At 39.3% G+C, this 26601-nt stretch overlaps 1 protein-coding gene across 2 annotated transcripts in view; it reads left to right on the forward strand.

Moving 5' to 3' along the window:
* LOC5571677 (putative inorganic phosphate cotransporter) overlaps positions 1 to 26173 on the forward strand; it is an 83544-nt gene extending 57371 nt beyond the window's left edge. For both annotated transcript variants that reach the window (XM_021845480.1, XM_001653714.2), the window contains exons 2-5: positions 23049 to 23677; positions 23742 to 24126; positions 24546 to 24784; positions 24851 to 26173. In XM_021845480.1, the coding sequence (XP_021701172.1) occupies positions 23049 to 23677; positions 23742 to 24126; positions 24546 to 24784; positions 24851 to 25057 (1460 nt within the window). In that variant the 3' untranslated portion in view covers positions 25058 to 26173. The remainder of the gene's footprint in view (positions 1 to 23048; positions 23678 to 23741; positions 24127 to 24545; positions 24785 to 24850) is intronic.
* Positions 26174 to 26601: the final 428 nt, after the last annotated feature.

The raw sequence follows: 26601 nt of genomic DNA on the forward strand, positions 1-26601 counted from the left end.
GAATGGTGGGAGCCGGTTTCAGAAGGGGCGTACGACACAGATTCGCAAGAATCTCTAAATATTTCCCTATCACGACATCATGATAATCGACCGTATGCATCGATTAAAATTTACGGTATACCTGCTCAAGGGCTTCTTGATTCCGGCAGTCAGCTGACTCTTATAAGCGATGAGATCTATCGGAAGTTTAACGGCACGAAATTGCAACCTTTGGTGCGACCTACAAAAGTGCATTCTGCGAATGGCTCGGAACTTGAAGTATCAGGCCAGCTACATATACCTTTTAGTTTCCAAGGGAAATTGAAAATTATTCCTACTTTGGTTGTACAACATCTAATCGTTAGTTGCATATTGGGTATGGACTTCTGGCGCAAATTCAAAATTTGGCCCACAGTCCAAAATTGTGCTCTAGTTACAGCGGAGGCTTCTGCATCAGACAGCTCCTCAACCGATCTCACGGAGGCAGAAAAAGAACAGCTTGAAGAAGTGAAAGGTTTCTTCAAAGTGGCCGATCCAGAAAGCCTTTCCCTTACTTCCTTAGCGGAACACCGCATTGAAATTATGGACGAGTGGAAGGGAAAGCCTCCAGTGCGTCAATATTCCTACCCACTGTCACCAAATGTACAGGAAAAGGTAGCAAGGGAACTTGAACGTATGTTGAGACTAGGCATTATAGAACGAGCTCATTCCGACTGGTCCTCTAATGTGGTACCAGTTACAAAGCCGTCTGGGAAGGTTCGCCTGTGTCTAGACGCACGTAAAATCAACGAGAGAACCGTTCGTGATGCCTACCCCTTGCCCCACCCTGGACGGATTCTTGGACAATTACCCAAAGCTCGATATTTGAGCACCATAGACCTGTCCGAAGCTTTTCTTCAAATTCCTTTGGAAAAAAGTTCTCGGCGATATACGGCGTTCACGGTACAGGGCAAGGGGATGTTCCAATTCACCAGGCTCCCATTTGGACTGGTCAATAGTCCAGCTTCTCTGTCCCGATTAATGGATCGAGTGCTGGGGCATGGTGAATTGGAACCGAATGTTTTCGTATATCTTGACGATATTGTCATCGTTACGGAAACGTTCGAGGAGCACGTTCGGTTACTTCGGGAAATTTCACGGCGTCTAGCACAGGCAAACCTTTCGATAAACATAGAAAAGTCAAAATTTGGCGTGAGTGAGTTGCCATTCCTAGGGTACCTTCTATCGACCGACGGTCTACGGCCCAATCCTGAAAAGGTAAGGGCTATAGTCGAGTACGAGAGGCCATCAACGGTCACAAAATTGCGTCGGTTTCTAGGAATGGCCAACTACTACCGTCGCTTTATTGACGACTTTAGCGGGGTCACCTCCCCATTATCAGACCTGTTAAAAACCAAATCTAAAATCCTGGGTTGGAACGATGCGGCGGAAGAAGCATTTGCTGCAATTAAAGAAAAGTTAATATCAGCTCCCATTTTAGCCCCACCAGATTTCAATCTGGAGTTTACACTCCAGACAGATGCCAGTGACGTGGCAGTAGCGGGAATTCTAACCCAGGTGCAAGGTGGCCAGGAAAGAGTGATAGCCTACTTCTCTCACAAGCTGACAACTCCTCAGAGGAACTACCATGCTTGCGAGAAGGAGGCTCTAGCTGCTCTCCTCTCCATCAATGCATTTCGGGGTTATATAGAGGGGTCACATTTCACCCTCATTACCGATTCCTCTGCTTTAACTCATATATTAACGGCTAAATGGAAGACTGCCTCAAGATGCAGCAGATGGTGTTTGGAACTGCAGCATCATAATATGAGTATTCTTCACCGTAAGGGAAAAGAGAACACAGTACCAGACGCGCTGTCTCGAAGTATCGCGGCCCTTACTACTATCAAAGAAAGCACACCAGAAGTTTCCGGTACTCCCTCACTAAAATCAGATGATGGGAACACTGTAGACACTGCCACTCAGTGGTATGAACAACTGATGGATGATGTTTTGACCAAACCTACCGAATACGTCGACTTCCAAATACGGGACGGTAAGCTGTTTAAATTCCTATCATCCCCTGGGTCGATTGAAGACAATCGCTTTAGCTGGAAAGAGGTTCCGTCACCGAAAGAGCGGGCTGGGATTATTCAGGAGAATCATGACAATTCTATGCATCTAGGTGTGGACAAAACCCTTTCTAGAATTCGTCTACGCTTCTTTTGGCCACGCATGGCCGTTGAAGTCCGCGAACATATACAGAATTGTCACATCTGTAAGGAGTCCAAAGCGGCAAACACAGCTCTGGCCCCTCCCTTAGGTGACCAACGAATCACCACGCATCCGTGGCAAATCATTGCTTTAGATTTTATTGGGCCTTTACCAAGAAGCAAGAAGCGGAATCAATACATATTATCAGTGGTGGATTTGTTCAGCAAATGGCTTATGTTGGTTCCCTTCAGAAGGATTGATAGCTTGGCCCTTTGTGCTACGCTTAGAGATCAATGGTTTTTCCGAAATTCCGTACCAGAAGTGGTAATAACGGACAACGCGACTTGTTTCTTGTCGCAAGAGTTTCGGAGGTTGCTGATGCGCTTTGATATCAGACACTGGCTCAACTCGAAGTATCATTCGCAAGCCAATCCCGTGGAACGAGTTCACCGGACGATAAACGCAGCCATACGCACGTATGTTCGGGAAGACCAGAGGTTGTGGGACGAAAAGCTTTCCGAGATAGAAACTGTATTGAATACATCAATGCATTCTGCTACCGCACTGACCCCTTTCTTCACTACTCACGGGTATGAACTGATGTCAAAAGGATCCGATCACCGTCTTGGAGAAACCGAGGACTCTCTATCTCCAGACGCAAGATCTGATAGGCAACGCGAACTTTATGGTAGGATACGGGATCTCGTTTTCGAAAATCTCGCTAAAGCTCACCAAGAGTGTCAAAAGCGATACGATCTCAGACATCGGAAATTCAGTAAAGGTTTCGAGGTGGGGCAGCTTGTATTCCGGCGCAATATGAAGCTGTCCAGCGCCATAGACCACTACAACGCAAAGTATGGTCCGCAATTTTTGCCAGCTCGTGTGCTGGGGAAAAAGGGGACTTCCTCTTACGAGTTAGAGGATCTCGATGGAAAGCCACTTGGTGTTTGGCCGGCAGCACACCTTAAACCCGGGTAGGCCACTTTACGTTAAATCACTGTCAAAAATCAACTTCCCAAGGAGTTTCTGGTAGTAAATAGGCAGTGGGAGGACTGAAAAAAATTCGAAAATGTTTGAAATCCTTACAGTTTGTATCACCTCTGTTGGAAAAATGAACTTCTTTTGATTTTGTTTTGTTTACATCTGGATTTTCGTCAAATGTCATTTGAAGACGTGCAGTTGTCTGCGATGTCGAAGGCGAAAATCAACTGTGGTATTAGAACCCTACAATTTCTCATCCGGGGGGGTACTCCCTCAAAGCGAAAATAGATTCGCTACACTCAGAAAAATAAAATCAAAAACTATATTAATTTTCTTTAATTTTTCAACTGGCCGTGGCTACTTGCTACTTAAAAAAAAAAGGAAGTTCCGATAGTTTAGTAACTAATATACAAAAAAAGGATCGAGATGGTATTCGTCTCGGTGAACGTCCGCAAGATGGAAGGCGTCTTCGGGGAACAAGGAAATACTCTGGTAGTTTTTAGGTAAGGTAGATAGGTTAATAGGAATGAATGGGGGAGTGATAGCAGTATGAATGAATAAGGGCCCAATGAATGAAGAAGGACGAATGGGATGAATGTTAGCAGTCAGAGAACTAACTAGGAAAGGCAATCAGGAAAGGAAGAAGATGTTTTCCCTTAGATAAACAAAAACAAATACACAGAATGTGAAATTCAATTTCTCTATTAATTTTGCAAATCTGAATACAAATGTAATAAAAAAAAAAAAAAAAAACAAAGCGAAAAATAGTTGAACTTTGAGTCGCGAAATGACGAATGGTCAACTCATAAGCATATCAGAAGAGTTCACGTCTCAAAGGAGGTGAGCAAACCAGTACGAGAGTTTAAATGAAACCAGATCCAGACCCGCGCCCAATCTGAATAGCACCTCGGTTGCTGTTAATAAGAACCGTGCGCCAATCAACCAGAGCAAAACTGAAAAATTAATGCCTTTTCGCCTTAATTTTTCTTCCGGAGGAGGGGATAATTGTTACCGTTTGAGATAACAAAAAAACAAAAGAGAATTGGAAATGTAAAGTTGACGCATTTGTATGTCTCATATAACTAAAATATACTAAAACTAAAATATATAAGAACGTTCTTTGTGAGACTTCGCATGCAGTAGCCGAAGGGTGAGAATATCCAAATAATTTTTCAATTATTTGGGTATTCTCGCCTTAACCATGTAAAGCCACTAACGCTACCCACTGAGCTGCACCCACCGAGCGAATTTCACGCTGGGACCACTGTATCCGGGAATCGAGGCGAAGAGAGAAGGAGATGGAAAATGGGAAAGAGCTGGAGGACTAAAAAAAGAGAATCGGGAGTTAGTTGGGTAGAGTCTATCGTAGTGAGCAGTTCGTTCGTATACCAGACCGACTGTGAGAAACCCCTAGGAAACGCCGAAAATTCAAGTGGTATTCCGATCAGCAAAGTGCTTTGCACACGTGGTTCGAAGGGTCGCCACAAATACTGGTGAGAAGTTTTCCACCCCGCCGTTGTCCACGCCGCAACAACCGATCCGGTTTATATAAGAAGTTCGAAGGGTCAGACAGTAGCCCCGGCTCGTGCGCAGAATACGGCCGGAAGCACTGGTCGGTCATTTCACCAACGGAGTACCAGGCTGGGCCAGCTAATAGCTCCGCAACATCGTCAAGTCGTTGGAACCCACCAGAAACCCCGCCAAGCCACCTGATCGGACCGCCTGAAAGCCCCGCAACCACTTCACGTCGTCGGAACCTACCCAGAACCCCGCCAAGCCATCTGGCCGGGCAAGCTAAAAGCCCCGCAACTTCGGAAAGCCGTCAGAACCTATCCAGAACCCCGCCAAGCCACGTGGTCGAGCCAGCTGAAAGCCCCACCACTTTGGCCAGTCGTCGGAAGCCACCCAGAACCCCGCCAAGCCACGTGGTCGAGCCAGCTGAAAGCCCCGCTACTTCTTCAAGTCGCCAGAACCCACCCAGAACATCTTTAAGCCACCGGAGTTAGTCGCTTCCAAGCAGATCCCGCCAGCACCAACCACCTGTTCCAAAATGGGACCCAGGTATGTTTTGTACGTCGCATGTCAACGATGGGCCCCACCATCACCAAACGGCCGCAACGTTTACTAACCCTCATATTAACCCTAACTTCAAAATGGATTTAAAAAAAATAAACTGGTAAAATGTATCCTACGTCCTTTTCAATTCTCCATGAACAGAAAGTGTGCATGCAATTGCGTCATCTCTTCTTTGTCCAGTCTACATCTCTTCGTTCCTCTCGTGAGCCTTCAGAGCAAGTTGAGCCGACCCTGAGTTAGAATATTAAAATTCTGAGCTAGTCGATTCTCGCAGAATATCCCTAGAAATTACAGACTAACGTAAAATAGCAACCATGAATTCAGTAATCAATATTTTCACATTTTTGCGACACCACTCGACAGCCACTCACACACCAAAAAAATCTTAGATTTACACGTAACGTAATATTAGCCTCAATCATGCAAAGCCTTTTCTCATGTATTATTCAATGATAAAAGCTATAAACACATCTATTACATACAACATTGTTACCAAAATCCTTGAAATTGAACGCGAAACGTCTTCTCTCGAAGAATGTTGCATGCAAAATGGCACAGTTTACATGATTTTCACGCTGAAAATTCAATCATAAATAATGCACATGGAATGACAAGCCGTCGATCCATCCATGTGCATTATTTTTGACAGAATATTCATCGTAGAATCATGTAAACCGAGAATTCTTGTTTGCAATTTCACTTTAAAGATGCAAGAAAGCATGCAACATTGGCGAATGTTGGATGAAAGATCATGAAATGTTTCAGTTTCACTCAAGTTTGCAAGCATTATCGAATGCAATGAGACAGTTTACATTAATTATCGTTGAATGTTCAGTTGCAATTCGTTTTACATGATTATCATAAAGAATTACGTTCCATGTAAATTTGAGAATTTTTTGCTGTGCAGGCAGGCATGAGTTCTTTTTGATTCAGTTTGTGCACAATACTAATCATTTGTGAAAACTGATTTAGTGGTAACATGTCTGCTTCTTACTTGTAAGATGAAACAATTTCTGGTTAAACCATTTCCGATTTATTTTTTATTTTTTGGTCCTACATTTTACATTTTTTTGGCATTTTTAATCAAACTTTCAAATAGAGCGTTAGTTTCTTGTTCAATGGGATGTTTTCTTCAAATGGGTTTAGTTGTAAGCATAATGGAAACATAAAGAAGTCGACCATTAAGGTTAATTTTAAACTCGTTTCCCATATTAGGCCAAACGTGTCCATTGGACTGGCCCAGCTCAGTATGGGAGAAAAATAAAGTTGTATGATTCCACGGGGCACCCCCCAGGATTATTTCTTGGGGTTAGAGGAAGCCTTTCTGAAAAATTCAGCTCATTTGGTCGTGCCATGAGCTGGCGCATTTGAATTGAAGGTTATATAGGCTTTTCAGCTCAAACATATGAGCAACAGCACACCATCTACAATTTGGTTCAGGAAAATTATTGATCGCGTTCAATTGGACCCAGAATGCCAAAAACACTACTTGATGTAATAGCGAAGAATATTGTAGAAGATTGTACCATGATCAAAATTAATAAAGTTGGTGTTTTAACCATCTGTAGTATATCATGCAATAATGCTTGTATTTCATCAACATAGCTTGGAGGTAGCCACTAAGCGCGTCATAGCCACCTATGACGCTAGGCGAGCTGAGGCACATGTCGCATGCATATAAGTGACTTTACGGGAGTGCTGATCTAAGCCTAACTTTCAACAACTGAAAGAGTAATGAAAATGAGATTAAATCCGGATACAACCTTCTGCAATTATGTTCATTAGGGTATCAACTAGTGTATTTGTCATTCTGGGCTTGTTTGAACGCGAACAATTAGTATGCGGAACGAAACAGTGACATAGGATCAATTTTCAATATATTTGAGACGATTCTACCCCATTACCCCGAATGCCATTTCCCCGAATCCCATCACCCCGAATTCCATTACCCCGAATGTACCATTACCCCGAATTCCATCACCCCGAATGCTATTTCCCCGAATTCGCAATTATCTTGACATGATGATATTGATGGCATTTCCCCATGATTTTGGAATTCGGGGTTATGTCATTCGGGGTGATGGGTTGTTCGGGGTTATGGAATTCGGGGTAATGGCGTTCGGGTTAATGGCATTCGGGGTAATGGGATTCGGGGTAGTGGGGTAGAATCATTTGAGACGAATATCCCATACAAGCTTCAAATAGATTGCGCCAACTGGTGGAGCAACCAATTGAGTTGAAATTTTGAGAGAGCGTTTTTCTTACCCTAAGGCTCATATCTAGGGGGTACCCCATTGAGTTTTACAACTTTTTTGTTTAAGGTCCAGTCTAGTGTCCATTTATGAACCCCCATTCCCATACCCTCTAAACGAGTAAAAATGCTTTTCGATTTAGTGAAGAAACAATTTATCCATACATTTATGATAAACAATTTTGCGAAACTTCACGTAATGTCTGTATTTCTTTCTTTAAACAGGAAGACAACAAGTGTTCTACTCGTTTAGATTATATCGCAATTATTTGTGAAATTTATTCTAAAACTCAAAACTGAATGCTTGATTAAAATTGCCAGCAAAGGCGTGCTATAATTATGGAAGAATGGAAGCGTACACTGAGGAAATGGAACGTATGAAATACACAAAATTTTCTTATGGAATAACGACATAAGAAGAAGAATTTTGTTTTTCATTCGAGAATCTTATAACATTCCACAACAGACTTATGAAATAACACTCATTACATACCCAGATATAATTTCATAAAGAACTCTTTTTGGTTATCAAACGCATTGATCATTGGCTTTCATAAAATAATCGAATGGAGTACGATTTTCTTAACAATTTCATACGAAAATCTTATGAATTACGAGGATCGATGCTAATAACATAATAGTCACGACTGAGATTCATAAGTGCGCGTAGGATAATGATTAGTAACACTTGTGAAATCCATTCGACTTTCTATAAAAAAACACGTAAAAATTTCATACGAAATACTTATGGAATAAAGAATCTAATGTGACTCATAAGAAAATCTTGTGAACTTCTATCGATCATTGCGTTCATAATATAAATGTGTATAATATCATAAAATATTCTTATGAAGGATCATGGATATAAATTATGGAATTCTTTAGGACTATTATGTATTTAGAGAATCACTCTTTGAATTCAGGAAAATAAAGATATTCATAAGATCTCTAATGATAACGACAAGAATTTCTTGTGAATATCGGACGTTTTGTGTTTCAAGAAATCAATTCACAGGCGTTCTCTTATAAAATTCGTACGCAATTTCCGGCTCAGTGTAGGGAAACGATTTCTTGTCCGTCTCTGGTTCTAGCGTTTGCTATGAACGGATAGGAGTGTGAGTGTGATAGATTGAGAGTGGAAGATAGAAGCAAGTGAAAGAAACAACTACAAAGTACGACGAAAGGGACGGGACTGGGATTGAACCCATGATCTTCTGCTAATTGAGCAGAAGCGGTAGCCATTAGACCATCGACCCTGTCGTAAAACTGAAGTACAGGTATGTTCCGTTTTTATCACATTCCAATTTTGTCACGCTCCGATTTTGTCACGTTCCGATTTCGTCAACAAATTATTCCGTTTTTATCAACACACAAAAAATAAATGTTTAGAATATAAACCAAATACTTATAATGAAGCAATTGAAATGCTTTTCAATAGCCTCAGGTTTTCAACATTATGTTAATGTTCAGCGCTTACGATACATGGTGATGTCAAACCATATACGATTCAATAAGGTTTGATTCCCTCTTATACACTAATCAATTGGAGTTTCCAAACTTAGCATGGATTGGTGATCTAGTCCAGACACATACTTCAATCGAGAGTTGTTCTGGCCACGTCGCTTCAGCTGGAACTGCAATTAGTAGACTACGTACTTAAAAGAGTTGCAGAGACCTTTAATTTTTCTAATATAACACCCGAGTAACACACATGTTATAATTGATGTATATTAACTCTTATATGACAAAATCTAGTCATTTAAGAGTTAATATGCATCAATTACAACATGTGTGTTCCTTGGGCATGGCATCAAAGAATTTTCGATGTAAATGTGATAGACATATACACAGAAAAAATTTTTAATTTTCAATGTGATGTAAACTGAGATCTACTGTAAAAATAAATCAAATTCGTATGTTATTACAGCATCATGTAAATTTAAACGAATATACTTTCAATTTTCAACTAAAAATGGTTAAAAATTACATGATCGTGTAAATTTAAAGTGAATTCAATTCAAAAATAATGGATTGGTCGTTGAAATTTACGTTTATTTTGATGCTCCATATATGTGCATGAAAATAAACTTAAATTTACAACATATTTTTAGCTGTGTAGAGCAAAGTGGAGCAAAAGTTCGAGTGGAGCAAAAGTTTCTTTTTAAGTTTTCCAGTGCAATTCAATACAAAACTTACAAATGTCATGGTGGTTCGAATGCTATTCGAATAAGAGACTTTCACTCCAAATATCATAAGGATGCTTTGAATTGTATTGGTTTTTGCATAAATGATTGGAAAGAATTAAAATTAAGCGAAATTTGTCTGATCGTGCGAAAAATATCTCCAAAATTTTTCATTTTCACTTAGTCATAAAAGAGTCGATATTTTGTGTTTCAGCCAGCGAACTTTTGCCCCACACTTGATTCGAACTCTTGCCCCACCGGTGGGGCAAAAGTTCGTTTAAGACAATCAATTTCGAAACTGTTATAACTAAAAATGGGTAAATATTTTGTCACAATTTTACTCAGCAAAATTATAGGCAATATGTTAAAGGTTAACTGTATGGTATTTATTTTGTTTCAACTGCTATTGCTTTTATGGAAACTTTGATTATACCACTAAGGTTAGGGTTACCATATTTGCTCGTACTGGAAAGTCTGTAAAGAGTACTAAAGAGTACACTTAAATTTTTCGTATATACCACTTTTGTTTTTCTCAATTCTAAAGTCGTTGTTCACATTAACTAAACTTCAAACAAATGGAACTTATTACGAGTTTTTCATAACCTAAACAATTAAATCCATTGTCATATTTAAAACCATAGCCACTTTTGACGTTAACTACGTCTTACGGCAATACTGTGAGTGTCAATTGAAAATCTAAAATAATGCGACCGTCACGAAATTATGTAAGATTTTGAATACTATTAACTCAGCCATTTATCGGTAGATTTTCAATATTTTCCCACCAATTGGTCGGAAATTTATACAACATTTTACTCAAATAGAGAAAACTTTCGATTTTTGACGATAGACTGTCGAAAATTGGGAAAATGTCGACCCCTTTCTTACGCAACCAAACCCACGATTCCTTTTGGTTGCCAAGTGCACTATAAAAGCAGACCGATGTCTGCTTCTTTGCGCATTCTTCTTTTGACGTTAACTACGTCTTACGGCAATATACTGGGTGTCAATTGAAAATCTAAAATGTTGCGACCGTCATGATATGATGTTAGATTTCGAACTATAGGAAGGCTGCAACTATGACAATCGACTAAAATTCAAATGCATAAAATCAATTGTCGTAGTTAACTTCATGCGGTCATATCTTGTACACAACCCCCTCTGATTTTTATTACATTTTAATCACAGTTAGGTTTGTCAGAAAGACGCTATTCTCAATTTTTATTAAAGTTATCACGAAATTTCATCACTGTTGCAAGTTCTGTTATACGCTTGCTTACTATATTAGGCAATATCTATTATTATAATAATGTTGTCTATGAGGTTTGTTTGTGAAACTTTTTTCTAAGCATAAAGCAAGAATGATCTGAACACGGTTTGTACGTAAAGGAACCAGTAAAAACTAAGAATAGTGAATTTTTAAGCTTTGGATCTGAAAAGTTGAGGTTCATTGTCATAAATTTGAGTTTCACTAAAGACTATTTAAACGTTTTGAGAGATTAACAGCAGCCATAGACTACCCGAGCAGAAGAAAAGTGCTACTGAATACCAACCAGAGGTATTCTATACCAGATAATTTCCAAAACTAACAACCTGAATGAGGTATGAATGAGCCCTGCATAAGAAGTAAAATACCTCAAATAATATCTCAAGCATGTTCTACTGATTCCAAACTGATAATTAGATCCGGTATTGTAATACCTAAATAATACGTGATGGATTTCAATATAAAAGTGAAATTTTTCAATAATAGTTCAATACCTCAAGCAGTCCTCAATAGCTGTCGAATACCTCAATGAAGTATTATTGATTTTTTAAACACTTTACTCAATATCATTATAATACCAAATTGAGGTATTGGCAACAGAACAATACCTAATTATGGTATGATACCGAAATATGGTATTAGTATGTTATTGCGAGTTATTTTATCCTTCTTGGGTAGTGGAAATAGTTCATCTAGAATGAATGAGGGATGAACTTATCGCTGAGAAAAAGTAGATTTTGAATGAAATTTGACAAGTATTTGAATTAAAGATTCATCCCAAGCAACACAATTTGTCATAAATAAGTTTGAAACACATCTTTCATGCATCGCCGCTAGCACTAATGTTCCGTAACCGGTCGTTTGAGAACGTCACAACCCATTGGAAGCCCACACAATAGAAACCTCAGCCAGTACAGTTGCTGGCTAGTATTGTGTGCTATTTCATTACCTAAAAAATAATGCGCTCTCGGGCTAGGCATTGGATATAAATAGTAAGCGTTGTGTTTGGATGGGCATCTAATTCTTCCGAAAGAGGTGCACTTTGCGAAAAAGGACCACGTGATTATTGAGCTGAAATCGAATTCAGGTTAACTTCTGCGTCCATGAGTCCTCTCATGGCGTAGGGGTAACGCGCCCTAACTAGAGATCTAGGAGTCGTGAGTTCGATTCTCACTGAGAAGACGTGTAACTTTTTCGCAAAACTTCACATCAATTTGCCCATTTAATCCAATTGCAAGGTATATGTAATGTTTAGCTTTTCGGTAGTTGTTAATCCATAGAACTTCTTTGAGCACACTGAAACCGCTTTTGAAATTTCAGAAACACCTTCAAAAAATTGGAGGATCCCTCTAAAGTTTCTTGAAAAGTGTTTAATATCTCTAAGAACTTCTTGGAACCTCTCTGGAATCCGTGAAAACAGCTGGTAATCATTTTGGAATCATTAGGAACAGTTTGAGAACCCTTGGTAAGTTTTTGGTAACTGTTTGGATGTCATGTTTTATTGAACACTTGTTTGGAACCTTTTTGCCTGCGGTACCAATCGGAGATGCTTCGGAAACCTACCTTTCTACCTGTATTGTGGAATCCTCGATTTATGAAGTGATTTCCTTTACTGATTGAAATTTCGGTGTCATTCAATAGTTAATTTCAAACGCACAAAATTAGACCAAATATCGTTTTTAAGCAGTGGGAAAAACATCAACTCGTTCCCCTAAAACCACATAGATAATACAAATAGAAATTTTTATGAGGCAAATTTTCTATCTGAATTGATCTATATCGAAAGGAATGTTAAGGTGACTACCAGTATTAAAAATTCCGGGTATCATTTCGTTTTGTATCGACGTAAAGAAATTCGCATATCGCATGCCCTCATCGTATGAAATTCCTTGTTCGATAGTTGAATTAACATGGAATCATTTGTGTGATAAGCAATAATCAATTTGTGCAATTTATACACCAGGCGCATCTGTTTTCCGATGTCAAATAGATCCCATTTGCTGAGCCCGGTAGTTTATCCGCAATGCAATGCAATAGTTAAGAATCGCTAAGCCTAACGGATTAGCTTATCGGGCAATCGCCGACCGCAAACAATTTACCCCGTGCAATCATCGACACCGTTCATTTCGTTGCTATGTGCTATCTATGGGCAGTCAGGCGTAACTCGGGTCGTGAGGGAACTGGGGGTAATTTGACAGCCACCTAATTTGACGAACGACCTGTTTTAAAACCCATTTTTTTTTCGCCCAAGACAATTTATGAAACGGTGCTCTAAATATGTTTCATGTGTTTTTTCTAGAAAAAAAAAATAGCAGTTTACGCAACAAGTTGCAGAATGATGATTTTTACAAGTACGATGAGCGCTGTAAAAATCGACTTTTGCGTAGTAAAAATTACGCCTATTACGATAAGAAATTACAAAATAGTAGTTTACGGAACAAGTTGCGAATGATGATTTTTACAGCACGAGTCGTAATTTTTTGCAATTTCGTAGAAGACCACTTAAGGATATCAAAAATTATATCGGAATGCATTGACCATCATTTTACAATTTCTGAAAAATTGTTGTGTAATGATTCATTACGCAACTGAAAACAGTTGCGTAATGAGAAAGTTTTGCGTAATGAATCATTTCAGCACTGATTTCAGTTGCGTAAGGACTATTCCCGCACTGCATACTTCAGTGCAGGAAAGTAGGCCGTTCCATGATAGATTGGCGTGATGAAAATCAATCTATTACGATGAGAAATTGCAAAAAATGTTTTTTTTTTGTAAATAATCAAATTTCTTATTTCTTAAAGTCACAATATGCACTGCCATAGATTTTGTTCCATGCGAAAAATAAGTGTTGAAGTAACTTTTTATTTAATGTATTGAGATCTGAAAGATAAAAATGAATGACTTTTTCTATAATTCAATACAAAAACAAGTCAATTAGATCACGTTAGAAAAGAGCATATAATAATGCCGTGTTATCCCCAGCTCCCCTACTTTGTGGTTGGTCCTGCATGAAAGTTAGCAAAAGGGGCGACCCTTTCCACTATCAAAATCGCGCGTGTCGTGCTAACTTACCCATACACAGATAACTAGCGGTAATAGGGTCCTAAAGCCCTGTCCCAATATTAGTGCTAAACGCTTAAGTTTAGGACAAAAACACATGTTTACTCAATTTTTTAATGTTCTCCGTTGGTTTAAGCCCGAAAACCATTTTTTTATGTTTCTTTAGATTTTGTCACACCCCTTGGCTTAAATTCAAATTTTTGGGTATATTTTGTTTTCCGTGTTCCTTCCGAAATGTCAAATAGGAACAACCCCAGTGTTAAAACTAAAAGCCCTGTGGTGTTTTTGACGACTAAGCAAACGTCAAACATGATCAAAAGTGTCAAGGTTCATTCATGGACCAAATTTTGAAATTTGAGTTTAAACATGATTTAGTCTTTATTTCAGCGGGAAAAATTGCTAAAAGAGTTGCAGTAACATGCTCTTTCGTGTTATCAAATAAAAACAAGAATTCATTAAAAATTTTAGGACCCAATTTGAATAATTTCGCAACTGCAGCCCAGCCAGAACCTATAGTTGGACTAAGCTCGAGATCGCATGCTCGCTAATGATACTCTATCGGAGGCGGACTGTGCCGGTTTTCGACTGGGCGTCATCAGCTGTTCGTTCGGAGTTGGCGTGCAGCGTGGCGTGTAAATTTATTCGATCAACAGCAAAATTTAGCACTAGCTGCGGGTTGGATTAAAACGGTGTGGTAGCACCTGTTCCAACAAAATAAATGAATTTATAATTTCCGCAAATGATACTCAATTTAGCGCCGGGTTTGACGAGCCTCACCACAATAATTCAAGTTCAACGTTTTGGCACATCTTGGAAAACAATGATAACCTTCATGGTCCGGGAGGTTTGGCCGGAGATCGATGCCTCGGTGAACAAGGACTTGTTGGAAGGTGATGTAGGTATTCTGATGCACGATTGGAAATGTGTATTATATTGAAATTCAACAGAGCAAACCTAAATTTTCTTTGTAATGTTATTTTTTATTAATTAATTCGTTCGTAATATTCCAAAATCTGTGTTAGAAAACACTATAATTCTAATTTTCTGAAACTTAACAACATATCACATTTCAATTGCCGTGACAGTTCAGAATTTTTACAAATGAATTGATTTCACTCGCTTATAAGAGAAAAAAACGCTTTAAATTTACTTAACCTAACTTAACCATTATAAGATTGCAATGATTTTTGTCTTAAATTATTAATAATTTTGAAATTGTTTATCGGCATATCGGTCTATTTTGCTCGAAGTAAGAGGGAGCATGGAGAAGAAAGCAATGAATACTAGATGGATAGGTACCGTAAGGGAACGGCGAGAGAAATTGGATTAGATGTTGAAGAGGACATACCATATGAAACAGTATTACTTGAAACGTCACTTCCTTGTGGCTAACGTCCCCTATGGGAACGGCTTGGGTGTGTTTTGAGAATGACACTACCAAGACAGCCAAAAGGAAGGAGGTCTCAAGCGCCCTAATACTGTTTGGCGATCAAGCAGGTTCTATCGATCGATGGCTTATATTATTGGGGAATCATTACACAATCATGGATGGTTTGTCCATATCATGTGTATTTCTCCCCGATAAGCCACACACATGATCATTATTTATGAACTGCGTTTTTATCTTTTAAGCCGTTTGTTATTTTACATTTAGCCACAAGGAAGTGACGTTTCAAGTAATACTGTTTCATATGGTATGCCCTCTTCAACATCTAATCCAATTTCTCTCGCCGTTCCCTTACGGTACCTATCCATCTAGTAGTCATTGCTTTCTTCTCCATGCTCCCTCTTACTTCGAGCAAAATAGACCGATATGCCGATAAACAATTTCAAAATAAAATCATCACGGTCGATACCTTTGTATGTATTATTAATAATTTTATTCGACATGTTTCAACATTGGATATTCAATATAACTCATCAGTACTATACACGGGAAGGGCCTTCAGAATCAAGGGCAAATTTTAATTTTGAATCTTATGCAGATCTTTCTTTCTAGTATTGCAACAGCTAGTCCATATTGGAACAGCATATAACATGGCTGGCCTGAAAATATGTTTGAAGATCAAATGCTTGTTCTTAAGACAAAGTTTTGATTTTCTATTAATAAGTGAATAAGCACGCTTCATTCTGTATGCCTCTATTATACCATCTTAACGCATTTACGAAATTTGCCCATTCTCTATGTCCCTGATGACGTATCCATCATTAGGGCGGTTCGAATTTTAAAAATGTTTGAAAAAACAATCTCCCATATGCTCCTTACCATCCTTACCATAAAAATAGTGTTCTGTGAAATTTTCAGCTTTCTAGGTGGTGATTTAAAGGTGGCCCAAAGACAATGTAGATATATATGAAAATTACTATGGAGAAATTTTAAGAAATGTTCAAAACACGCTAGTACTGTAATGTAAGTAGAAACTTATCATCCCACATTGAAAACTCATTCTTCAAACCTTAATGAAGGAAGTTGCTGAAGAAACTAATCCCTTTTAAGCTAATTTTGTTTGAGATTTTTGTACATGTTTGCAGGGCTATAATCCCATATTAAGATAAATAATAGCAAACAAACTCATGAATATCTCTTCTGTATTCGTCGGGTTGAATCTCTCTATTCAGCAAATTTCTTCATTATGGCTTGAAGAGTGAGTTTTAATTATGGGATAATAAGTTTGTACTTACATTACAGTACTAGCGTGTTTGGAACATATCTCAAAACTTTTCCATAGTAATTTCCATATAAACCTACATTGTTTTTGGGCCACCTTCAAATCACCACCTAGAAAGCTGAAAATTTCACAGAACACTATTTTTAGGGTAAGGATGGTAATGAACGTATGGGAGATAGGATTCTCAAACATTTTTAAATTTTGAACCGCCCTAATCCATCATTTTGAAGGACCTTGTATACGCGATACTACAAAAGTTCAAATATCGGTCGCAGTGGTTTATGTTCCGAACAGGAAAAAAAAAATACGCGATATGAACACTTCCTATTAGTTCCAATTGTTGTGTCAATATGCTGAATGACCACAAAATCACCTTCAGAAAACTTAAGGGATGTTTTATGACGTTTTCCAAAATAGGCGGAATTTCGGTCTTGGGCAACCTTTATGTTCCCAGAAGCCAACTCTCGCAGTGAAATCAAATCTCTCTCAGAACTGCAAGAACTGACGTCTTCCAGAAACTCGGATATAGCATCTACTACAACCAACATCTTGGTCCAATCAGAATGTTAAAGGGGCTCCGATGGTTTAGCAAGCAACGACTTTATCACTCTATTAACCCGTTCAACTTGGCCATTTGCTTGGGCGGACACAGTGGCAACGTTAACATGTTCAATGTTATTATTCAGTAGATATGAGTTGAACTCCAAAGACGTAGATCAAGATCCACGATCATTGATAATTCGTCTTGGTCTCCTTTTGTGCTAGTCGAATTTACTGCATACAATTTCACGTATTTTGTGAATGCGTCAACGACAAAAAAATATGTTTCCTTTTAGACACAATTGATGAAAGAGGACCAAAAAGATCAACGTGTACAGTGTCGAATAGAATGGCTTTCTTTAGGATGTTGTGCAAGTTTCGTGCGGAACTGCTCGGTGGTACTGAATGCATAACGCAACGTACACAATTTAGAATGTATTGATTAATTTTATCCTTCATGTTTTACCCATAACGGGTAGATCACCTTTTCGTGGTGCGTTATGGGGTAAAGATCTACCAATGAAACCTAGTCCTGACTGCTTCAAACGAAGAGAACAGGATGTTATAGTAATCAAAGGAACACTATTAGTCCTTGTTACATTTTAAACCTTGTTAAAAGTGACAAGTCTCGGTTTTCCAGTAGCCGAGAATGACCTTAAGACAACGATAAAAATGAGTCGAAATCAACAAGTTGTTTTCTAATCTTTTATTTATTGTTCTCTAGTTTGAAGAAGTAAGGACTAGGATTCTGATGCATCGACAATATCGGTGTAACTTCCCGACTTTATCAAGGGATCCGATTTTGACTGATAAAGGGGCGCGCCTGCGGAGAGTGTACCCACCACACCCTTCGAAGGGTTGAAAAGCGGAACCTTTCAATTAGAATCCTTTCCTGTGATCAAGTTAGGAATGACAACTGTAAAAAAACGAATACTTTATCACTTCTCGATAGTGACAAAGTAACACGACATGCACTATACAAAGGACACGGGATATACTACAATAGATCAAATATTGGTCGCAGTGGTTTATGTTCCGAACAGAAAAAAAAATCCTTCATGTTTGGAAACCAATAATGCATTTTTATCTTATCCATGCATTTTGTAACCTCCATGTGACAAACATTTTCATGCGCAAGCCGAATTACCGTTTTGACTCATATTCCGAACACTTAAGGCCAGCTGTGACTTCAAATGCATCTGAGGAGTACAAATTAGTCGATATTTGTGAAAATTTTAATTTCTTCGCAAAGCCTAACTGTTAGCTGTGAGTGTGCCGTTAATAATGTTTATTTTAACTTATTCAGTATTGTTTTAACGCAAAAGTACGGAACAACATTTTGATTCAAATGCCGAACACTGTGTTCATTCTGTCTTATATTCCGAACACCTTGATTCAAATTCCGAACAGCACGAATAAATTGTATTCAAATGAACAATTTCGCAAATAAATGTATCTGAGCTGCTGATCCCGAACTAGAGAATCATCACTACTCCCGAGGTCTAAAAAAGATTGAAATATGTTTAAATTGAATTGCAATTGACTGCCATTTCGTGGTAATTTGATGATATATTTCAGCGAAACATTTCAACCAAATCACCATACAAAAACCAAGTGTTCGGAATATGAGTCTGTTCGGAATTTGAGCCAAAAATGTATGTTATTTTCCATTTCGCGTGAAATATTGAGTAAAACTTTATCAGTCTCCCCTGCATCGGATATTCTGTACACCAATCCATCATCCAACGCAAAACCCTTAACCACACCTGTCTCTAACTCACTACGTAACTTAATAATTTCGGAATCACGATTCTGAGTCACTTGTAGGGTCGATGTACCAATAGCCGCATAGCTAAGAACAAAAATATAAAATCGAAAAATAACGCTATCGTCATTATTTTTACATCATCTGAAAGCTTTTTATCTTGGTTTTGTGGGAAAAATATGAAAACTACGAAAACTCAAATGTTTGCATTTTTTATCGCGTGTGCCACTATAGGTATACATGTGCCTATAGTAGCACTATTTCTAATTTCTGTTCCTATAGTAGCACTAGCATCCCGGCGTTGGCAAAATACTAATCAAAACCGTATGTTTACAAAACTTTTATATTTTTCTTACAAAGTGTGGACCAAAGGTTTCGTTTGATTTGAAAAAAGTTCTTAATTCATCAATTATTTTGTAAAATAAAAAATTGTTTCTCTCAGTAGTGCTACTATAGGAACAATAGGTTTACTATAGGCGCAAGGCAGCTCAAATTTTAAGCAAAACTAATTATTTAGATCATTTTTTGAACAAAATCAAGCTGTGTATCAATGGTACTTAGATAAATAGCTCCTGACCTTCATGTCAAAAAATGTTTTGAAAAGGTTTATAGCAAAACGGCCGTAAAAAGCCACTAGTGCGACTATAGGGGACTGTCCACTAAGGGAACACCGACCCTAACTGAAAAAAAACATCATCTGGACAGAGGACAGAGGAGATGACCGGAATTATCAATCGTTCCAACATAAACTCGACTCAAAGCATCAACGTGTGTCATTAACTTACCACTACGATTTTAAATCGTGTAATGGTAGTTCTCTAACTCTAAAGCCCAGCGCGCTATTCGTGCATTTACACTTTTACGATCCATATTCATCGTTGAAGAATTACAATTAGTAATGATCCAAAACGGAATGCCAGAGTTTCTAGCTCGAAACTATGATAGGAAGACTCAGCAAGGGTAGTTCATCTTGAAAAGTATGCGACCAAATGCCATTTCCCATCTTTCTGTTTCTGCAATGAAATACCACCAAAACCGCAGAGCTATCGTTGCAATGCAACTCAGTCTCCCTATTAGGACAGTACAGGACCAACAACGGAGGGGAACCCAATTCATCCTGGAGAGTTGAAAAGGCATCCTTGCACTTCTCGGCGATAATAAGCTTAACGCCTTAACCAATTCACGCAGTGGTTGTGACATGCTTGGAAAGGATGAAACGTATCGATGGAAATATTTAGTAATAAAGACCAAGACATTTACTTACTTTCTTGGCGTCTAATGGAAACGGCAAACCTCCAATTGCTTCCAGATAGGTATTATTTGGCCATATGCCTTTTTGATTTATCATAAAGCCTAATAAATCAATCTCTGTATAACAGAACAAACATTTCTTGAATTTCCCTTTTATTCTGCCAAACGTCGCATAACACGTTTCAGAAGCTGAAGATGTTCCTCAACAGTATTTGTTGCCAACGTCACATCATTCAAGTTAACAGTAACAGATTCTTCCTTCTAAAAGGGTTCGAGCACTCTATTGACAAACTGCTGGAGCTTTACGCAACTCAAATGGCATCTTGACATACTCATCAGCCCACTTGGCGTAACAAACGAAGTGTACGGAATGCTATCTTCGGAAACGTTAACATGATGCAACCCGTGCTTCAAATCGAGTACTGTAGAATATTTCTTACCCTCTAATTGTTCCAAGAAATCATCAATAATTAGTGGAAAAGGAAAGCTATCGCGAACAGTTATTTTATTCGAAGATCTGTAATCAATACACAATCGCTTTTCACCAGACTTTTTATTTCTCAATATAGGGTGCAAAGCTACTTGGGCACTTCCGTGATGCACTTTGACATGGGGGTTTTTTATCAGCCGAATTGTTGGAAACATTGCAATAAGAAGCACTTCAATACGACGCATATTGTGGCCTAATATGAGCTCAGTAGCTTTCAAAAAGCCTCACTGCCGAAGGGAACAAAAAGTGCCAAGAATACCTAGAATACCCTACCAGGCTTTGGAAACTTTTACGATCATTGACACACGAGCCAACATTTCATCCCATTTATCCACCTGCCTTCATACAACACGCATGATATTTATCTTTCTTGGAAGATAACGAGCCATGAACGAAAACAAGACATACACACACCACCCACTGTTTGGCGCCGATCACAGTGTGTCAACACTTGTAACATGACCCACGTTCATTCTGATCACATAACAAGGCGAATAATTTCCATTATTTTTTCAACAGAAAAACCCAATGTTACAAAAATTTTAATTTCAATTGACGAAAAAAGCTCATGTTTTATACGAATATGAATGATTATTGCGATAAACAAAAAAATTTGGATATTTTTGAGTTAGGATCCAGGTTTTAAATATGTTTCAGCAATAACTGCTATATGTATGTTATGAACTGCTAGAAAATTGAACAGCATTCCAATTTAAAATATTCAAAAACCTATTTTGACCTATTAAAGAAACGCAATCCGATAACATTTTTACTAGTAAATTTTACGCCAACTTGGATTGCTTCAGCCATTGTGGTGGTTTTGAAAATGGCATCAACTATTTGATTCAATTGTTCGGTTAGAAAATCAAAATCAGAGGGATACATGTTACCAACTGTAGGTACATTTTCTGATGATTTTTGTTGGGATTATCCGTTATTGAAGAAACGGAATATGAGTTGCCTGCGGCGGCAGAGGTTCATCCATATGATTTTAAGCAATTGGAACGTTTATTCATAGGAAAACAATTTGGAGAAGAGGAGCTGAAACTACTTGCTACAATATCGGCATAGGAGTTTCCTTGGCTAAATCCATTCGTATTCCAACTATGAAAAGATTCCAACGGCTACCCGACAGAAAAAAATTAGCTTGTGAATGAGCATTTGGTATCTTCCTTCACAGGACGGAAGTCGTTTTGTACCATGACCTCATTTATGACACCGACGGCACTGAGTGGGGTTCTGAAAATTTCCCCCAGGTTTCTGGAAATGTTCCCATGTCATTCGGACATCAAACATAGGTCTTGCTTTTTCTAAAGCTTTAATACTATTTAGATCACTATTGTAAAAGTGAACTAAATACTATTCTTGAGAAAGCCCTTTCCGAAGAATGCCAGATTGGGTTAACTTTTTCATAATGATTACTTTGACTGGGGAAAATCCAAGTAAATCATTTATTCCATTTTTGATCTCTTCCGGTGACTTATAGTCACTTGAGAGACCTTTCAAGACAACTTTGAACAAGCGTTCAGTTTTGTCGTCATAAGTAAAAAATTGTGCTTCTTCTCTTCAAGATGTTTGAGACGAAGTTCGCGATCTTTAAAAGTTTCCGGCAAACCGCGACAGTCTCCTTTCTTTGTGATTTGGAAGGAAAACCTTAATTTTCCTAATGGAGTTCAAGATCTCCTGCCTAAATCTCCCAAATTCGGAACAACTGACCACGATAGGCGGCACTCTATATTTTCTCACTTGAATCGAAGAGCGGCTGCTTTGATTTGGTGATCGGAAAATTTGTCTAGAGCATCGAACCGATTGCTCATTTCGATGTAATTATCACCATTAACCATTTCACCCTTGATAAAAGCACGCATTCCGGAGAAACGTCCTTCCATTATTGCGACGTTTAGTGACAGTTGTTAATCCCGCTTTTTTTTTGGAAGGAAGTTATGAATTCAGAGATTCATCGTTCCTTTTGTTTATAGCTGCAATCATGTTTAGTGAATAAACGGTGACGGTGTCCAAGAAGAATTACCACCACTAGCTTTCAAAACTTCCTAAAGCAGAGAGAATTTGTATACGCACAGCAAGAAGGTACGATACGCACTGCTCAGTACATCCAATAGTATGCGTATACTTTCGATGAAGTTGAGAGATTCGTTCCGTACAGAGTTTCCAATTGCTTGTCCGTTTTCGTTCTTACGGATTAATAAAAAATCGATAATATCATAATTACAACATTCATATTCCAAAATCTTGAAAATATTTCGGTACAAAAATGATAAATCATCCTATCTGTTTCACACTACAAAACACCACTTACGCCATTTTCTTTCTATTTCTTCACAGTTTTCATCATCCCTCAGCGGGTGATATTGGCGATCTTCGGCTTCCTGGCGATTCTCAATGCCTACACGATGCGAATCTGCCTCTCGATCGCCATCACCGAGATGGTCAACAAGACCACCTCGGTGGAGGAGGACGAAGGGGTCTGCCCGATCGATGACAACGCCAACATGGAGGACTTTACCGGCGGAGAGTTCAACTGGGACCAGGAACTGCAGGGCGTCATCCTGTCGTCGTTCTACTGGGGCTACGTGATAACGCATCTACCGGGAGGCATCCTGGCGGAGAAATTCGGCGGCAAGTGGACCCTGAGTTTGGGTATTCTGTCGACGGCGTTCTTCACGTTGATCACTCCCTGGGCGGTGGGCATCGGTGGATCGACGGCTCTGATCATCATTCGAGTGCTGATGGGTTTGGGCGAGGGTACAACCTTCCCGGCGTTGAGTGCCCTGCTGGCCTCTTGGATTCCACTGAAGGAGCGCAGTAAGTTGGGCTCACTGGTGTTCGGTGGCGGACAGGTTGGCACCATTCTGGGCAATTTGATCTCTGGATATTTGCTGCACAGTTTTGATGGCTGGTCATCAGTGTTTTACTTCTTCGGAGGCATGGGAGTTGTGTGGTTTATTTTATTTGTAAGTTTGAAAGATTGTAGTTACTGAATGACGTGTTTGAAGACAATTTGATTTATTGTTACAGACGCTGCTTTGCTACAGTGACCCGCAATCACATCCCTTCATCAGTGACAAGGAGAAGGATTTCCTCCAGAAAGAGTTGGGAGCATTGACTCGGGACAAGACTCTTCCTCCGACTCCATGGCGTTACATTCTGACCAGTGTACCGATGATTGCTTTGGTTTGCGCTCAAATCGGTCACGATTGGGGCTTCTTCATCATGGTTACAGACTTGCCCAAGTACATGAGCGATGTGCTGCGATTCTCGATCAAGGACAATGGATTGTACTCCTCGCTTCCGTATCTGGTGATGTGGATCGTTTCGCTCTCGACGGGGGTGCTGAGCGATTGGCTGATCTCATCCGGCAAGATGTCGATCACCTTCGGACGGAAGCTGTTCACCACTATTGGTAAGTGTTGAGATATGGGAACTGTTGGGATTGCGATGAAAAAGCTCTGAATTTCGTAAAGTTGACTTATGGGAGTAGCCAGACAATCTTTAAAAATACCAACAAAAAAAAAACAAGATATATTACCTGAATCTATGACAAAAGGTCGAAAGACAAAACGTTGAAAGCTAAAAGATCGAAAGAACAAAAGATCGGTCAGAAAAAAATAAAGCACAATCGGTCGACAATATTTTTTCAAAGAAGGATAAACTTTGCCCCATTCAAATCATTTTTGATTTTATGACCTTTTCACCATTTGTTTTTCAATGTTTTGCCCTCAAACCCTTCACGGGACTTAATCAGTGGGATGTGTTCCCCCGTATTCAACATTTTCAAGTGTTCTGTCGAAATCTAACCGCGTTTCCATTCTAACCCTACAGCCTCAGCCGGCCCTGCCTTCTTCATCGTTGGAGCGTCCTACGCCGGTTGTGACCGAGTGCTGGTGGTAGCCCTCTTCACCATTGCCATGGGTCTCATGGGAACCTTCTACCCGGGCATGAAGGTCAACCCACTGGATCTGAGTCCAAACTACGCCGGAAGCTTGATGGCCGTCACGAACGGTATCGGTGCCATCACGGGTATCATCGCCCCTTACGTGGTTGGCATCATGACTCCTAATGTGAGTGATAAAGTTTTTGATATTCTTTTAGGACCCTAAAACTAACTGGGATTTCCACTTTTGCAGCACTCGTTGGAAGAATGGCGTATCGTGTTCTGGATTTCGTTCGCCGTGTTCCACGTGACCAATCTGGCGTACGTGATGTGGGCTTCTGGAGAGGTGCAACCCTGGAATACGCCCCACCTCATGAACAAATCCGTGGAGTCCGGGGATGTGAATCAGGACACCTTCAGTGAGAAGGAGACTCCGGCTGCCATCAAAGCATCTCACTAAAACAAAGCTATAGTTCGTTGCAGTTTAGTAGTTGTTATAAATTGTAATTTATTCTACATAGTATTAGTAGTTGGAAGATTACGCAGTCATGCAGCACCAAGTGCTGTAATATACAAGAATGGTTTATCTAACCCAGCGACGTTTCAAATAATTGACGTTCGGCCGAAACTTCTCGGCTCTGTTGTAGTTAGCATATTAGTGGGATCATCCTCACTGTACGAAGTGATACACGTCTTTGTATACTGTGTCCTGCTTTCACGGACAGAAAATTTGATCCAAAACCTAGATCTGTCCGTAATAGATGTGTTAAGCAGCAATTCCCAAACGATCGAACGATGAAAGTCACTATTAGCTTGTATCTTATAGTTAGGATTTTCCCATTGTACATATAGCCTGCCTTCAGGCCTAGCATTTCGAGTTTACAAGAGCATATACAAGCGCAGATCCGGATCGAAATCCCACGTAGAAATCGCATTCCTCCAAGTTGAACCAACAAACTCACAGTCGAAATGCTACGAAGCGGGTTGTCATCGAAGGCCAACGTACGACTTCAATGTCAAAAAATAGCATTCCTTACATACCGGCATGGCATGCATTTATGATCGCTGCAACAAAAACGCAGCACAAAAACACAACACAGAGTTGAGCCTGGACATGAAAGCGCTTGGACCATCGGAAAAATCGCAGGCGATGGAACGATGAGAGGTGATGACAGCTCAGCAAAATTCGAACGGCCTTGGAGCACTTTGCTGGGTCGGAGAGCTGTTGATATGTTCCAAGCACAGCGCAAAACTCAGAGTTCAACCTTTGACGACAAGATAATTTCGCTGTAATTTCCCCCAGTAATTTCGTTCGTGTGAGGTGCAATTTGTTACAATGCAAACGCACATCGCAAAAGCATACACTACAACGTATCGGATGGACTGCTGGACGACGGTTCGATTGACGTAAGACCGTTTGGGGAAACCATTCTGAAGGGGTATGGAGATGGAAGCTACTTTAAATGAGTGACGTTTTGTGATGAAGTGAACACCGAACTGAAGAGTTTCCCGTTTAAAACGCCGAGTATGTTTGAGTATTTAAAAATGCTGTTAAAAATAAAGAATGAAAGCAAAATATTGTTGTACACATTGATGACATTCCATTCAGAGAAATTTGTTATGTGGGGTTGGTATTTGTTCCTGCGCTCCAATAACCAACAATTTTCAAATATGTGTAATAACTGAACGGGTAGGAAACGCATGGTATGAAAACAAACAAAAACGCATGGCAGTGTTCTTTCCGGGTTTCCCGCCTAATAAGCATTACGTATCCGCTCGAAATTGGAGTTGATTGCTTCAAATAGCTTGTCCTCAAGTTATTATATGATTACAACAAAATTCAAGTGTCATCATTGGACATGGCGTGGTAAGGGTTATCCCAATACACTTTCCCTTTCTTTCAGCGTAGAGGTTGCAATTGCCGCCATAGTTTTCTTTTTTGTCATCGCAATTCTACCACGATCATTGTTGACTTTTTTTAGTAATCATACATTGGCTCAACAT

This window comes from Aedes aegypti, chromosome 2, assembly GCF_002204515.2.
Source record: "Aedes aegypti strain LVP_AGWG chromosome 2, AaegL5.0 Primary Assembly, whole genome shotgun sequence".
Taxonomy (NCBI): domain Eukaryota; kingdom Metazoa; phylum Arthropoda; class Insecta; order Diptera; family Culicidae; genus Aedes; species Aedes aegypti.